Here is a 15,149-nt window from a genome sequence, read left to right as displayed (position 1 = left end):
ATTCAGCTGTAAAATGTTCAGATCTATTAGGTATGACACTAGTCACACCACAGACACAACTGGTATTATTTGACATCCTTGACAGTAGTCTCAACTGAATGAGTATGGAGATTGAACTATTTGGTTATCTACAGAGGTGATTCTCCCCAGAACAGAGGGATTAGCAGGGTAGTGGAAAGAAGCTTGGATAACTGCCATTTTTTCCTACACCTTGTTCTGTGGATAGGACTTCACTCTCCAAAGCTATACCTCTGGCAATTTTCCACCAGCACTAAACACACTAAAAATGAAGCATTTTACATGAACAATTTTTAAACTGACACCGCATCTAAAGTGTCAAATGAAATTCCTGTTCAATGTGATCAAGCACTTGTATAAATATACATTTGCAGTACGACAACTGGCAAATTGAAGAGGGGAAAAGAAAAAGAAAGACACCCCCCCCATACCACACCAGCCCTTTCTAGCTTTTGTTTTTACAAAAATTTAGCAAAAGCTACATTCCTGTGGTACTTAAATAATTTTAAAGGCACAGCAGTTACGAAAATCAGAGTTAAAAACTAAAGAAGCTTTAATGTGGTCATACTGTAGACACACATTATGGCATGAAGTTAACAGCATAAACAATACACCCAGATGATGAAATGTTTAAACAGTCTGTATATGGGGATCTCTCCATGAATAAATTACATTTTAATCCCACATAAAATTAATAAGAAATTGAAAGAGTTAGTGGCTCAAACATGGGCAAGAAGTGTTGTACTAGGTATGCTACCTTTCCTTCCCTTCCCTCCCCACAAACATATTACTTTTAATTGTAAGATACTAATACCAAAAGGTAAAAACCAAAGGCAAAAGGTAAAAGCTTTAACCCATTTCCAAAATTAAAACCCTGAATCAAAAGTTGTACTAAGTTCCTAATTTTAACTGAAGTGAGATTTGTCTGGCACTGTTATGGTGCCAATCAAGTTGTAGATAGCTAAGGTAACTACAAATGAACATACAGTATATTTATTTCAGTAGGTAAGAGCATGCCTACTTTGACAAGAGGAATAGGTTTACAATGACAAATCCAGTTTTCCAATTTATCACATCTGTGCACAGCAGCAGCAAAGACAAAACAAAATTAACTGTTAAACCTGAGTTAAAGTTCATAATTTAAGTATTGCTAACATTACAGAGAAAAACTTTAATCTCAGTCATTACAATTTTCTTCTAACTGTTGGTTACATTTCCACTATATTTATATACATATATACACCTTCTGGAAACAAAGTTAAGGTCATTGACACAAACTTAATTCTAGCCACCTCCACCTACCCCGCCATAGTTCATTGACATGGTCATACCAGGTAAGACACATCTACCAACCCGACTGACAAAAATACCTGGGCTTTCAGCATTCTCCAAAAGCATGCTAATTAAAAACCAAACAGTCAGATATTGTTTATTGTGAAACAAAGTTGTAATATTTTTTTAAATATTGTTTGCCGCCTTTTTCTGTTTCTCTTGTCCTTTTCTTTATCATCGCTTATGTCTTTCTAAATTGTTTTCTGTGTTTGTTCCCTTTTTCACTTTCCAATCCTTCAGTTACTTCTCTTTCCCCCTATACTGTGTTTCCTATCTCTTCCTATAGTTTCACCCGCCTTTTCCCACTTCTTCACCCACAATCCCCAATTTTGTACGTCTTTGTTCTTCTAGGTTCAGACAGACTGGAAGTGGTAAGAAATACAACATTCCGATAAATTCTATTTTCATGAGATTTCCATCTAAATTTTGCATACACAGGCACTTTAGATAAGAAAGTGGAGTGTTGGTTGCTTAACCTAATCATACACCAATCCCTAATGTCATTATTGAGTATTGACAGGTTGTTCAAGCAATATCAATTTGAAACATTTAAGTTTTACATGCAAATAGTCACTGTCTATCTGGAATTGCTGCATCCAGTGCTGTACAAAACAGACAGTCCACGACACAAAGGTGTACTCTCATTGAGAGCTTGAGCTATAATATTCGTCAGGGCTTACTTATTAATTACCACAGACTCACTTCTCTTGGGCATTGTAGAAGAAAAGTGTGTCTTTAGGAAGGATTCAGAGTAACAGCCGTGTTAGTCTGTATTCGCAAAAAGAAAAGGAGTACTTGTGGCACCTTAGAGACTAACCAATTTATTTGAGCATGAGCTTTCGTGAGCTACAGCTCACTTCATCGGATGCATACCATGGAAACTGCAGCAGACTGTATATACACACAGAGAATATGAAACAATACCTCCTCCCACCCCACTGTCCTGCTGGTAATAGCTTATCTAAAGTGAGCATCAGGTTGGGCCATTTCCAGCACAAATCCAGGTTTTCTCACCCTCCACCCCCCCACACACAAATTCACTCTCCTGCTGGTAATAGCTCATCGAAACTGACCACTCTCCAAGTTTAAATCCAAGTTAAACCAGAACATCTGGGGGGGGGGGGGGGGGGGAGGTAGGAAAAAACAAGGGGAAATAGGCTACCTTGCATAATGACTTAGCCACTCCCAGTCTCTATTTAAGCCTAAATTAATAGTATCCAATTTGCAAATGAATTCCAATTCAGCAGTTTCTCGTTGGAGTCTGGATTTGAAGTTTTTTCTTTTAAGATAGCGACCTTCATGTCTGTGATTGCGTGACCAGAGAGATTGAAGTGTTCTCCGACTGGTTTATGAATGTTATAATTCTTGACATCTGATTTGTGTCCATTTGTTCTTTTACGTAGAGACTGTCCAGTTTGACCAATGTACATGGCGGAGGGGCATTGCTGGCACATGATGGCATATATCACATTGGTGGATGTGCAGGTGAACGAGCCTCTGATAGTGTGGCTGATGTTATTAGGCCCTGTGATGGTGTCCCCTGAATAGATATGTGGGCACAATTGGCAACGGGCTTTGTTGCAAGGATAAGTTCCTGGGTTAGTGGTTCTGTTGTGTGGTATGTGGTTGTTGGTGAGTATTTGCTTCAGGTTGCGGGGCTGTCTGTAGGCAAGGACTGGCCTGTCTCCCAAGATTTGAGAAAGTGTTGGGTCCTCCTTTAGGATAGGTTGTAGATCCTTAATAATGCGTTGGAGGGGTTTTAGTTGGGGGCTGAAGGTGACGGCTAGTGGCGTTCTGTTATTTTCTTTGTTAGGCCTGTCCTGTAGTAGGTAACTTCTGGGAACTCTTCTGGCTCTATCAATCTGTTTCTTTACTTCTGCAGGTGGGTATTGTAGTTGTAAGAAAGCTTGACAGAGATCTTGTAGGTGTTTGTCTCTGTCTGAGGGGTTGGAGCAAATGCGGTTGTATCGCAGAGCTTGGCTGTAGACGATGGATCGTGTGGTGTGGTCAGGGTGAAAGCTGGAGGCATGCAGGTAGGAATAGCGGTCAGTAGGTTTCCGGTATAGGGTGGTGTTTATGTGACCATTGTTTATTAGCACTGTAGTGTCCAGGAAGTGGATCTCTTGTGTGGACTGGACCAGGCTGAGGTTGGTGGTGGGATGGAAATTGTTGAAATCATGGTGGAATTCCTCAAGGGCTTCTTTTCCATGGGTCCAGATGATGAAGATGTCATCAATATAGCGCAAGTAGAGTCGGGACTTTAGGGGACGAGAGCTGAGGAAGCGTTCTAAATCAGCCATAAAAATGTTGGCATACTGTGGGGCCATGCGGGTACCCATAGCAGTGCCGCTGATCTGAAGGTATACATTGTCCCCAAATGTGAAATAGTTATGGGTAAGGACAAAGTCACAAAGTTCAGCCACCAGGTTAGCCGTGACATTATCAGGGATAGTGTTCCTGACGGCTTGTAGTCCATCTTTGTGTGGAATGTTGGTGTAGAGGGCTTCTACGTCCATAGTGGCCAGGATGGTGTTTTCAGGAAGATCACCGATGGATTGAAGTTTCCTCAGGAAGTCAGTGGTGTCTCGAAGGTAGCTGGGAGTGCTGGTAGCGTAGGGCCTGAGGAGGGAGTCTACATAGCCAGACAATCCTGCTGTCAGGGTGCCAATGCCTGAGATGATGGGGCGCCCAGGATTTCCAGGTTTATGGATCTTGGGTAGTAGATAGAATATCCCAGGTCGGGGTTCCAGGGGTGTGTCTGTGCGGATTTGATCTTGTGCTTTTTCCAGGAAGTTTCTTGAGCAAATGCTGTAGTTGCTTTTGGTAACTCTCAGTGGGATCAGAGAGTAATGGCTTGTAGAAACTCGTGTTGGAGAGCTGCCGAGCAGCCTCTTGTTCATATTCCGACCTATTCATGATGACAACAGCACCTCCTTTGTCAGCCTTTTTGATTATGATGTCAGAGATGTTTCTGAGGCTGTGGATGGCATTGCGTTCCGCATGGCTGAGGTTATGGGGCAAGTGATGCTGCTTTTCCACAATTTCAGCCCGTGCACGTCGGCGGAAGCACTCTATGTAGAAGTCCAGTCTGCTGTTTCTCTCTGGTCACGCAATCACAGACATGAAGGTCGCTATCATACAACAAAAAAACTTCAAATCCAGACTCCAGCGAGAAACTGCTGAATTGGAATTCATTTGCAAATTGGATACTATTAATTTAGGCTTAAATAGAGACTGGGAGTGGCTAAGTCATTATGCAAGGTAGCCTATTTCCCCTTGTTTTTTCCTCCCCCCCCCCGATGTTCTGGTTCAACTTGGATTTAGACTTGGAGAGTGGTCAGTTTGGATGAGCTATTACCAGCAGGAGAGCGAGTTTGTGTGTGTGGTTTTTGGGAGGGGGGTGAGGGGGTGAGAAAACCTGGATTTGTGCTGGAAATGGCCCAACCTGATGCTCACTTTAGATAAGCTATTACCAGCAGGACAGTGGGGTGGGAGGAGGTATTGTTTCATATTCTCTGTGTGTATATAAAGTCTGCTGCAGTTTCCATGGTATGCATCCAATGAAGTGAGCTGTAGCTCACGAAAGCTCATGCTCAAATAAATTGGTTAGTCTCTAAGGTGCCACAAGTACTCCTTTTCTTTTTAGGAAGGATGTAACTGAAGAGAAAGATTTGGCTTGGTAGACTTAAAAAGGGAGCAGGTGTTTAAATGTTACGGTATGTATCTTTTTGCTTTGGTAATTTTTGCAGAGACCAAATTTAAAAATCCAACAGGTACTCACTCTATTTTCAAAGTTAGTGTACCCTGAAGAGGCAAATTAAATTGACGCATTCTCATTTTGTTGAAAGCTTCACTTTACTCTTCAAAACATTTCATTGAGGACTCTTATCAAATTATCTAGACATCGTGCATAAAGAGAACATGACATAGCGTACAAATACCCATTATATCGAATTGTTTTCTTGCAGTGATTTTGAGAATCATCATTAAGTGCATTATCAGTTCTGGCCTTGATCCTATGTTGAGCTCTGCTAAGAGTGGACCTTTAAACTTGTGTGGAGTCCATTGAGGACAATGGGATTCTGTGTGGGTGGAAAGATACATGCTAGTAGTTCCCAATGATGGAACCTGCCCAAGTATCAGTAGGTATTATCCTGAGCTGTTGGAAATACTCTCTCTGAAGTATGAAAATGAATATTCTTGTTTTAGAATTAGAAGTCCCCCCCCCCCCCAATTTCTCATTTGACAAATACTGATTCCCCCCCACATCTATTAATAATGAACCAAACCAACAGATCTCACTCTGTGTGTGAACCACTAACATCTATAGAAATATGCAGAAGTAGCAATTCTAGTACTGTGGAAAGTGGTGTCAGCAGAGCACAAGAACATGTAAAGTTTTGATTAGGTCTTACCAAAAAGTAGTGCGTTTTACAATTAGATTAATCAATGTTACCCATGAGGCAACGTATTCTAGCTCAGGGGTTCTCAAATTTAATTGCTCTGCGACCCCCTTCTGACAACAGAAATACAATAAGGGGGGACCAAAGCTGGAGCTCGCCCAAGCCCCAATGGGTGGGGGGGCACCGAAGCCCAGAGGCTTCAGCTCCAGGCAGGGGGCCTGTAACCTCAGCCCCGCCACCAGGGCCGAAGCTCCTGGGCTTTGGCTTCAGCCCTGGGGTGTGCGGCTTGGGCACTGGCTTCAGCCCCAGGAAGTCTAATGCCAGCCCTGGCGACCCCATTAGAATAGGGTCGCAACCCACTTTGGGGTCCCGACTCATAATTTGAGAACCACTATTCTAGCAGATAGGGCATTGCACTGGGAGTCAGAAGACACAGGTTCTATTCCCAGCTCTGCAAAGCAATCCAATGTTTGATCTTGGGCAAGTGATTTCACCTCTCTGTCACTCTGTCCAGTCTTTTGAGATGTAAGCTCTCTGGGAGACCGTCTTACTGTTTTTATAATACCTAATGAGGTGCTGATCTCAGGTGGCACCTTTGTGACCAGAATATATTACTTACACACACACACACACACTTAAAATAAAAGTAATATTAACATTAACTTAATTTTTAATAGTACCCGATTGGCACTCTAGGTATTGGGGCCCCATCATGCTAGGACTATACACAGTTTAAAAAAAAAAAAAAAAGCTAGCCTCCTCCCCTGAATAACTTACAGTCCAAGATCACGTTCCTCAAACACTTTCCATTTAAAGCATATACAGAAGTGTTTACAGGATTTGGAACTAATTTAAAACAAGACACAAAATGCTTGTTTAACAAAAGGAGAGAAAATGGGAAGAAGGTCAATCAAGTCATGCAGTAGTCAAGCTAACTAGTACACAATCCAATGACTGTACTTCAATTATTTACTGCTGTCTAAGCCAATCTTCATTTTTTTTTCATAACCTCTGCTTTGCTAGTTACCAGTTTTTATCCTCCTTTTTTACTTTTAAACCACATACAGACACACATCCCATCCCACTCCACCCCACCGGAGTAGATCATGAGCATCTTATTCCCTCTGATGAATAGGTAGTCCATTCACATCAAGGCAACAATTTGAACATGGACTTCCCACAATTTTCCCATAATATTGAGTCTTTACTGTTTAAAATAGATATGTGGACATGTTTACTTAATTTGTTTTTTAAAGCATACTCTGTTTTTTAAAAATGTTAAAAGGTGAACTGAATCTTGACTAGGTTCTGATAATTTTAGAGCCTAACCTACCAGTACTTGATTTTGATAAGTTTCCTTACGTAAGGAAAACCAAGCACCTGCTTCAGTATGCAAAGGAAGATAGATTTCAGTCATCACTTAAAAACATCCTCTCTTTCTCCCTCACCACATTGTTTTAGAATCACTATCTTTAAAACATTAAGATTACAATATAGCAACTTACTTGGGTTGGTACAAGTACTGGAGGATATGCTAGTTTATGATGTCTGTACATCCAAAATGAAAACAATACGATCACCGCAATTCCCATTATAGGCACCAACGAGTAAAGCAGGGTATTGAACAAGGGTGGTTTAGGTGTAACAGGATTGGAAGTGGCTGAAGAACAAAAGTTACAATTAATCTTCTGTGATTACAGATTTTAACAAGTGCATCCAACGTCTAAACTTGATTATTAAGTTCTACAAGAAATGAACACATTCATTAAGTAGCAGAACACAGTGGTGGAACCTAATTCAACATAACAGAGTTTAATAGCCAGATACAGATTTTAAAGATTTATCAGAGATTTTCAAAAGCATGTAAATTCATGTTCCATTGAAAGGACTTATGTTCCTAAATTCCTTGGTTGCTTTTGAAAAACCTTCCTCTTATCCATCACAAACTGTTTAATATTCATGCAATTCCTAAAATAAATCCTCAAAACTGCCATTCCAAGAAAAATAAATTCACACAGCGGATGCTCAAACTTTGGGAACTATATCACAAGGCACCATTTTACAGAGTTTATTTAAATCACCAATTTTAAATCACGATATAAATCAGCAAATAGGACATTTTAATTTATATTAATTGTAATCTTCTTTTGTATTTGTACTTTTTAGTTGTTTTCCTAAAGAAAAGTGGATGCTCATTAGTTACTAACCATTAAAAAACACAGTGACTTGAATGAAATAAAGCCTTTACACTGTGATGCTTCTCTTTGCTAATTAGGAAGTTACAATATATCTATATAAATTTATTTAATCAATTATATAGCTTAAGATGCATGCGTTCAGATTCTTAGTTTTTCCTTTTTTTTAAAACCTTAAATAAAATAAGTTAGTCATCTTTTTCTATCAAATGATTAATTGACTTGTGATTTGTTTCAAGCTCCATTTGCATGGAAATTGGAAATCAATTAAAATGCACAAAAACAGCATTTTAAAAAAAATTAAATAAAACTATCTTAAATATGCTGGATGTTTAAGAAAAAAGTTTAACATGTTTTGCATTTAAAATCCAACTACTTTATTATACATAGAAATCATCATCTGTAATAAGTTAACTGAACTGACTTTCTGGTCACTGAAAGCTTGTATACCCTAGCACTTCCTTTGGTGTCATTTAAGTAATTAAGGAGTGTGGAAAAGCATGTGACCTCCACAAGTTCAGTGGTTTAACTTTCTTTAAAACTTCCTCAGCAAAACATGTACTGCTTAATATTTTATGATTTAATTTGCATTATCTTTTTACAAAAGTATTTATTGATTTTGCTTTTCCATACAAACATCACACTCCAGGAACAAAAAATTATAAATGTATAATTACCTTCTGTAACATGCAGCATAGTGTTAACATGCATTTGCAAAAACCCATTTAATCAACCTTAAACTATAAAACTGAGGAAATCAATACTTTTGAACTCATGGGGAAGAACAATGCAGACTAGCTAGGGTCATGGCAGCATGGGTCAGGCAGACTAGCAGAGGCAAAAAGGCGAGGAAGGAGGCTTGAATGGGCTGTTGAGCCTTCAGACGTTCCCTAGCTAACTGTTTTTTTTAATATAGCAAAGATTTCCTCAAATTCACGTCACTGATCCGGGTGACAGAAAATGACCCTTTCTTTGTCCGGTAGGTCTGAATACCATTGTCCTACTGAGCACATTCATTTACTTTTCCACCTCTGTAAAATCATTTGCTTTGTAATCATGGACTTCTCTCAAGTACACGAATGCTGTGCCAATGAGACCAAAATTTGCAGCAAAATATTCTAATATGCAGTTCTCAAATTATGTTTGATTGCTAAATCCAAAAATAATTTTAATTCTAATGTCAACTTATTTCTATAGAAAGGGGACATTCCCATAGCCTGCGCAGAAGTGCACCCCATCTACCATAGCGCCAGCATGTATCCAAAGGGAAAAATAATCTTCTATAGTCTTTGCCATACTCAATTCATTCTAAAAAAATTTTTTCTTGAATTAAACAAGCGTAAATCTTCAGAAGCACATTTTGCATTGTGTAGTAAAATGGACCATTGTAATGTCTTTAAACGATGATCTAGCTCTTTATCCCAGGATTTACTAGTAACTTCAAGATGAAGTCTTCTGTTTTCAAAAAGGCATGGGTCTGGGGAGTTTGTAGAGTATCTCTACTATATTTTGTACTTGGGGGAGCAGGGTGAGAGTGCAGTGAGTCACTAGTGGCAGTACCAAAGTGATAGCTCAATTAATTTTTTGGCTGTATATCCTGCTATATTGCTGTGGTTAGGAGGTCGTACTGTTTTAGGACCTGGAATGGAACTAACCCCCCTCCCCACCCCACAAAAGAAACCACACATCCCAACCACCAAGTGAGAGAGGAATAATTTAAATGAATAGATATTAAGTTTAGTCTTTAACTTCGTTGTCATAATTTCAAACTTAATTTGAAACATTTAAAAGCAAACAATGTAAATAAATGTTTTTAAAATAATTACTTATCCACCCACTCACTCTACGGATAACCCATAAAACAGCACTAGTGTTCACGTAGATGAAAGCAGATCATCTCACCCTTTTAATGGATGCTTTTGCAGGGTGTTTCTGGTGGGGTGGTGGGGGTGCGGTGCGGGGGAGTTGTATAAAAATTAAAAAAACACAACAACATTTTACTATACTTTTCAAATTGATATAGTCGTTAGGGAGACCTAGTAGTGTTTAATAGGTTAGGTGCCTTAGATGGAAGGCATGGAAAAATAGCCTGGCAAATTTTTGAAGTTATTACTTAAAAACATCATGCACTGTTTTTTTTTTTGTTTGTTTGTGACTAAACAGATTTCCAGACAGTTTTCTTAGTAGCCTTTTGTGTGTTCTTTTCAGCAGACTTCCAGGTTTTTGTTTTGTTTTTTTAAATTACAAGTGTGCCCAGCAATGACAATGAGTGCACTTAATAATCTACAACATTAAACAGACCAAAGAAGGTAAATACCGACTCCAAGGTATACACCTGTAAGGCAGTACTTGCACATGTTGGGTGTGCTATGGCATCATGGCCAGTTCAAACACAACCAATTGCATTTACTTACACCTAAAATGAGATTTAAAATAATGGATTTTTGTTTAGATTTTCAAAAAAATGTGAATTAGCCTTCCTGATGAGATTTTTCTGAACAGGTTGCCAAGGATAGATCCCCCTACTAGCTTAGAATAGTTTTATCGATTTGAATGTTTTGTTCCAAAACATGGACCTTTCATTTCAAGCTGAAAAAAGTTAATTGCCCAGATCAAAATGATTTAAACTAATACAACCCACTCTGAACCACTATAGTTACCAAAAAAACCTCTTCCACACGTATGTTTGGAAAAGGGGAAACAGAAGCTATCCAGAATATTTTGGAAAAGTCTTCTCTCCTAAACATACAGAAACTGTATTCTGAACAATACTGCAAAACCATTTCTTTAGAATGTTAAACCAACTTACGCTGTGTTACTTCCATCTCTGGAAAATAGAAAAAACGTTCATTACACATGTTGCCTTCACAGCAACAGAAGAACACATCAGGGCTGTCTTTCTTTTCTATACAATCAGTCCTGTAAGAGAGCAGCAGAAAAGTCATTTTTGTTCATTTAAAACTGACTTCCTTTGTACAAGAGCAAATAATTGCATAATTAGATACAAATTTAATCTTGGAAATGAACTTTTGAAAACTGTGATCCACCAGACTAAGATGGCGTTCTCAATTTAGCATAGTATTCTGATGAGAAAAATATTTCAATACAGATCTACTTCCATTTGCAGAAATATAGCATTGATGAACCTTGATGACAGAGATATTCTTCCTAACCTTGCAAGTTGCAAACATGTTAGAATCCCAAGAAAGCCACCAGCAAGCTGGGTTTCAAAAATTCCTCTTGCGAAGGGAGGGAGTGGTTTGGGGGAGGTTTTAACAATCCATGAACCCAATTTAAATGTGGCATAATAAATAAAATGAGTACTTTGAATGCCTTGAGTTTATCCACGAAACCCTCAGTGACAGGCTTATGGGGGAAACACCCTTTAAAAGGAAAAATACAGGCAATTTCTGTGCAGCCAAACATTAACTTTGCCCAGAGCCAGAGCTTATTGCAGTAACAATCTACACTATGACACATAAAAAGACGTGCCACAAATTGGTGAGGAAAAACCACCAAAAAAACCCCTAAGAACTCAGGTTTCAGAGTAACAGCCGTGTTAGTCTGTATTCGCAAAAAGAAAAGGAGTACTTGTGGCACCTTAGAGACTAACCAATTTATTTGAGCATAAGCTTTCGTGAGCTACAGCTCACTTCATCGGATGCATACTGTGGAAAGTGTAGAAGATCTTTTATACACACAAAGCATGAAAAAATACCTCCCCCCATCCCACTCTCCCGCTGGCAATAGCTTATCTAAAGTGACCACTCTCCTTACAATGTGTATGATAATCAAGGTGGGCCATTTCCAGCACAAATCCAGGGTTTAACAAGAACGTCTGGGGTTGGGTGGGGGGGATAGGGAAAAACAAGGGGAAATAGGTCTGAATAGAGACTGGGAGTGGCTAAGTCATTATGCAAGGTAACCTAAGTTAATTGTATCCAATTTGCAAATGAATTCCAATTCAACAGTTTCTCGTTGGAGTATGGATTTGAAATTTTTGTTGTTGAAGAATTGCAACTTTCATGTCTGTAATCGCGTGACCAGAGAGACTGAAGTGTTCTCCGACTGGTTTATGAATGTTATAGTTCTTGACATCTGATTTGTGTCCATTTATTCTTTTACGTAGAGACTGTCCAGTTTGACCAATGTACATGGCAGAGGGGCACTGCTGGCACGATGGCATATATCGCATTGGTGGATGTGCAGGTGAACGAGCCTCTGATAGTGTGGCTGATGTGATTAGGCCCTGTGATGGTGTCCCCTGAATAGATATGTGGGCACAGTTGGCAACGGGCTTTGTGGCAAGGATAGGTTCCTGGGTTAGTGGTTCTGTTGTGTGGTATGTGGTTGCTGGTGAGTATTTGCTTCAGGTTGGGGGGCTGTCTGTAGGCAAGGGCTGGCCTGTCTCCCAGGATTTGTGAGAGTGTTGGGTCATCCTTCAGGATAGGTTGTAGATCCTTAATAATGCGTTGGAGGGGTTTTAGTTGGGGGCTGAAGGTGACGGCTAGTGGCGTTCTGTTATTTTCTTTGTTAGGCCTGTCCTGTAGTAGGTGACTTCTGGGAACTCTTCTGGCTCTATCAATCTGTTTCTTCACTTCCGCAGGTGGGTATTGTAGTTGTAAGAGTGCTTGACAGAGATCTTGTAGGTGTTTGTCTCTGTCTGAGGGGTTGGAGCAAATGCGGTTGTATCGCAGAGCTTGGCTGTAGACAATGGATCGTGTGGCATGGTCAGGGTGAAAGCTGCAGGCATGTAGGTAGGAATAGCGGTCAGTAGGTTTCCGGTATAGGGTGGTGTTTATGCGACCATCGTTTATTAGCACTGTAGTGTCCAGGAAGTGGATCTCCTGTGTGGACTGGACCAGGCTGAGGTTGATGGTGGGATGGAAATTGTTGAAATCATGGTGGAATTCCTCAAGGGCGTTGGAAAAGAAGCCCACCTTGATTATCATACACATTGTAAGGAGAGTGGTCACTTTAGATAAGCTATTACCAGCAGGAGAGTGGGTTTGTGTGTGTGTGTGGGGGGGGGGGTGAGAAAACCTGGATTTGTGCTGGAAATGGCCCAACTTGATTATCATACACATTGTAAGGAGAGTGATCACTTTAGATAAGCTATTGCCAGCAGGAGAGTGGGGTGGGAGGAGGTATTTTTTCATGCTTTGTGTGTATAAAAGATCTTCTACACTTTCCACAGTATGCATCCGATGAAGTGAGCTGTAGCTCACGAAAGCTTATGCTCAAATAAATTGGTTAGTCTCTAAGGTGCCACAAGTACTCCTTTTCTTTTTTCCTAAGAACTCAGGAGAAGAAAGTAAAGACAACGGAAGTTGTCTCTATACCAGAGAACAAAAAATAGTGAAGAATTCTAGAAAGAGTTTGAATCTGTCGGAGAAAATCGGTGAAGGCTGCTGTTTTATATACAAATATAAGACTTGCTTATTATAATTGCAATTTACTGTTTCTGCCATAATGCAGTCATTGCTTGGTATTCTTTGACTGGCACTATTTGGCGTTTGGTAATACCATAAGCTTAAAAGTTTAATGAACTGCAATAGTCCTTCACCAACTAATAAAGTTACATACAACAGATATTATAATGTTTCAATTACAACACTGTATTCAGAAATCTTGTATTCTGATAATAAATATAAGTGATGTCCTGGCACAAAGACAAAAAAGTATTATTTGTTTACCGAAATGCACTAGATAATATTGATCTATTACCATAAGCAATGGTTATTTAACAACCAGAGTGAAGTTTTCTAAAATTTATGAAGTTTTAATATCTTGATGATTTTGTTCACTAAATGGTGTGTATAGTATGCTACAAAGAAAAAAAGATTAGCATTCTCTCCTACTTCTTCACCCTTTTTTCTGTGTTTATTATATTTAAAGACACTTCCTTAGTTCCCTTTATTTCTCTAGAAAATTTAGGGCTTATCAACATCCGTGGAATTGCACCAGTTAACTTAGAGCTTGTCTACACTTGAAAGTTAATTTGGATCAAGGTAGAGTGTGAATTTGCAGTGTAACAGCTATTCCTGAACAACTCCATGTTTAGACAAGCCCTTGAGATTGACTCATCTGTTGAAAAAAGACTAACCGGTACAAAAACCGTGAATATTCACATGGGGTAATTTAAACCTGTCTTAAAAGAAAAAGCCACTCTTACACTGAGAGGAGATTATCCACCTGGGGATGTAATAGTTTAACTATGCTAGTGCAATTTTGTTTACTCACAAAGTCTTACTCCTCCTTCTCTTCAACTTTTCACTGCTCCCACACCCTTTGACTTCTCCTTCCAAAAATCTTTTTTCATCTTCATAGGCAGCTTTGAGTGAGGCATTTCCAAGCACTCTTGAAAATTTCTAGCTCTGCTCTCATTTGTAATCAGTGCCAAAATTCTCATGGATTTCCAGTGAGTATTAGGCCAACAATAAGCACTGTAGAAAATCCCTCCTTAAAGTTTTAATATTTGATAGTAATATCATTAAATCTCAAATTGTAAACCTACCCCTCCCTCACCCCTGGAAAAGGAACATAGTTTAACTACCTCCCCACGATGGCTGAAATACAGTTCTACAATACTGTACACAGCCATTAACAAGGTTTTATAAAAACTGCCTTTTTCTCTTCAGCACAGCAACACTTCAGTCAGAGAGGGGAAACTACTCTATAGATGCTTTGCTACCGCCTGAGGAACTCGCAAATCAGAATTACAACTTTTCCTTAAACCGCATTTTACTGACAAACTTAAAGCTATAAAACCTCTTTATGAGGTAAAGAGGACTATAATGAATATCACTTTCCTCCACTGATACAAGGAAAGTTTAATTTTTTTTTTTACTTAAAGATATGAAGATTTGTAAGTTATTTTTTTTTTAAAAGGTTTTGTTCAAGCTTTTTGGAAACATTTTAGTAATGCGAATACAATACTATAAATTTAATGCATTCTTTTCTTCCTTCTCCTTCCTCTCCCAACATTGGTATAAAGACAAATTTTGTAGTTTCAAAAGAATTCTTCAGAGTACAGTGATCAATTAGACTGTTGTAATCTTTAGCATTTGGCCTAGGACCTAACCAATGCCTACTGATATCCCAATACAACTATGATGTGTGTGTTACTGCTTACACATGTCTGTGACTAGCAATCAGCTACACAAAATAGGCCAGGATTTCAGAAATTATGAACACACTG

General features: G+C 39.1%; 1 protein-coding gene across 3 annotated transcripts in view; it reads right to left on the bottom strand.

The window, feature by feature from the left end:
* ACVR2A (activin A receptor type 2A) overlaps window positions 1–15,149 on the bottom strand; it is a 116,963-nt gene that overhangs the window by 47,111 nt on the left and 54,703 nt on the right. For all 3 annotated transcript variants that reach the window (XM_073305432.1, XM_073305430.1, XM_073305431.2), the window contains exons 3-4: window positions 10,758–10,867; window positions 7,259–7,413 (exon numbers count right to left, since the gene is read on the bottom strand). In XM_073305432.1, the coding sequence (XP_073161533.1) occupies window positions 7,259–7,413; window positions 10,758–10,867 (265 nt within the window). The remainder of the gene's footprint in view (window positions 1–7,258; window positions 7,414–10,757; window positions 10,868–15,149) is intronic.

This window comes from Lepidochelys kempii, chromosome 11, assembly GCF_965140285.1.
Source record: "Lepidochelys kempii isolate rLepKem1 chromosome 11, rLepKem1.hap1, whole genome shotgun sequence".
Classification (NCBI taxonomy): Eukaryota; Metazoa; Chordata; order Testudines; family Cheloniidae; genus Lepidochelys; species Lepidochelys kempii.
Note: the sequence above shows the minus strand (reverse complement) of the source record. Positions and strands in the feature narration are given on the sequence as shown.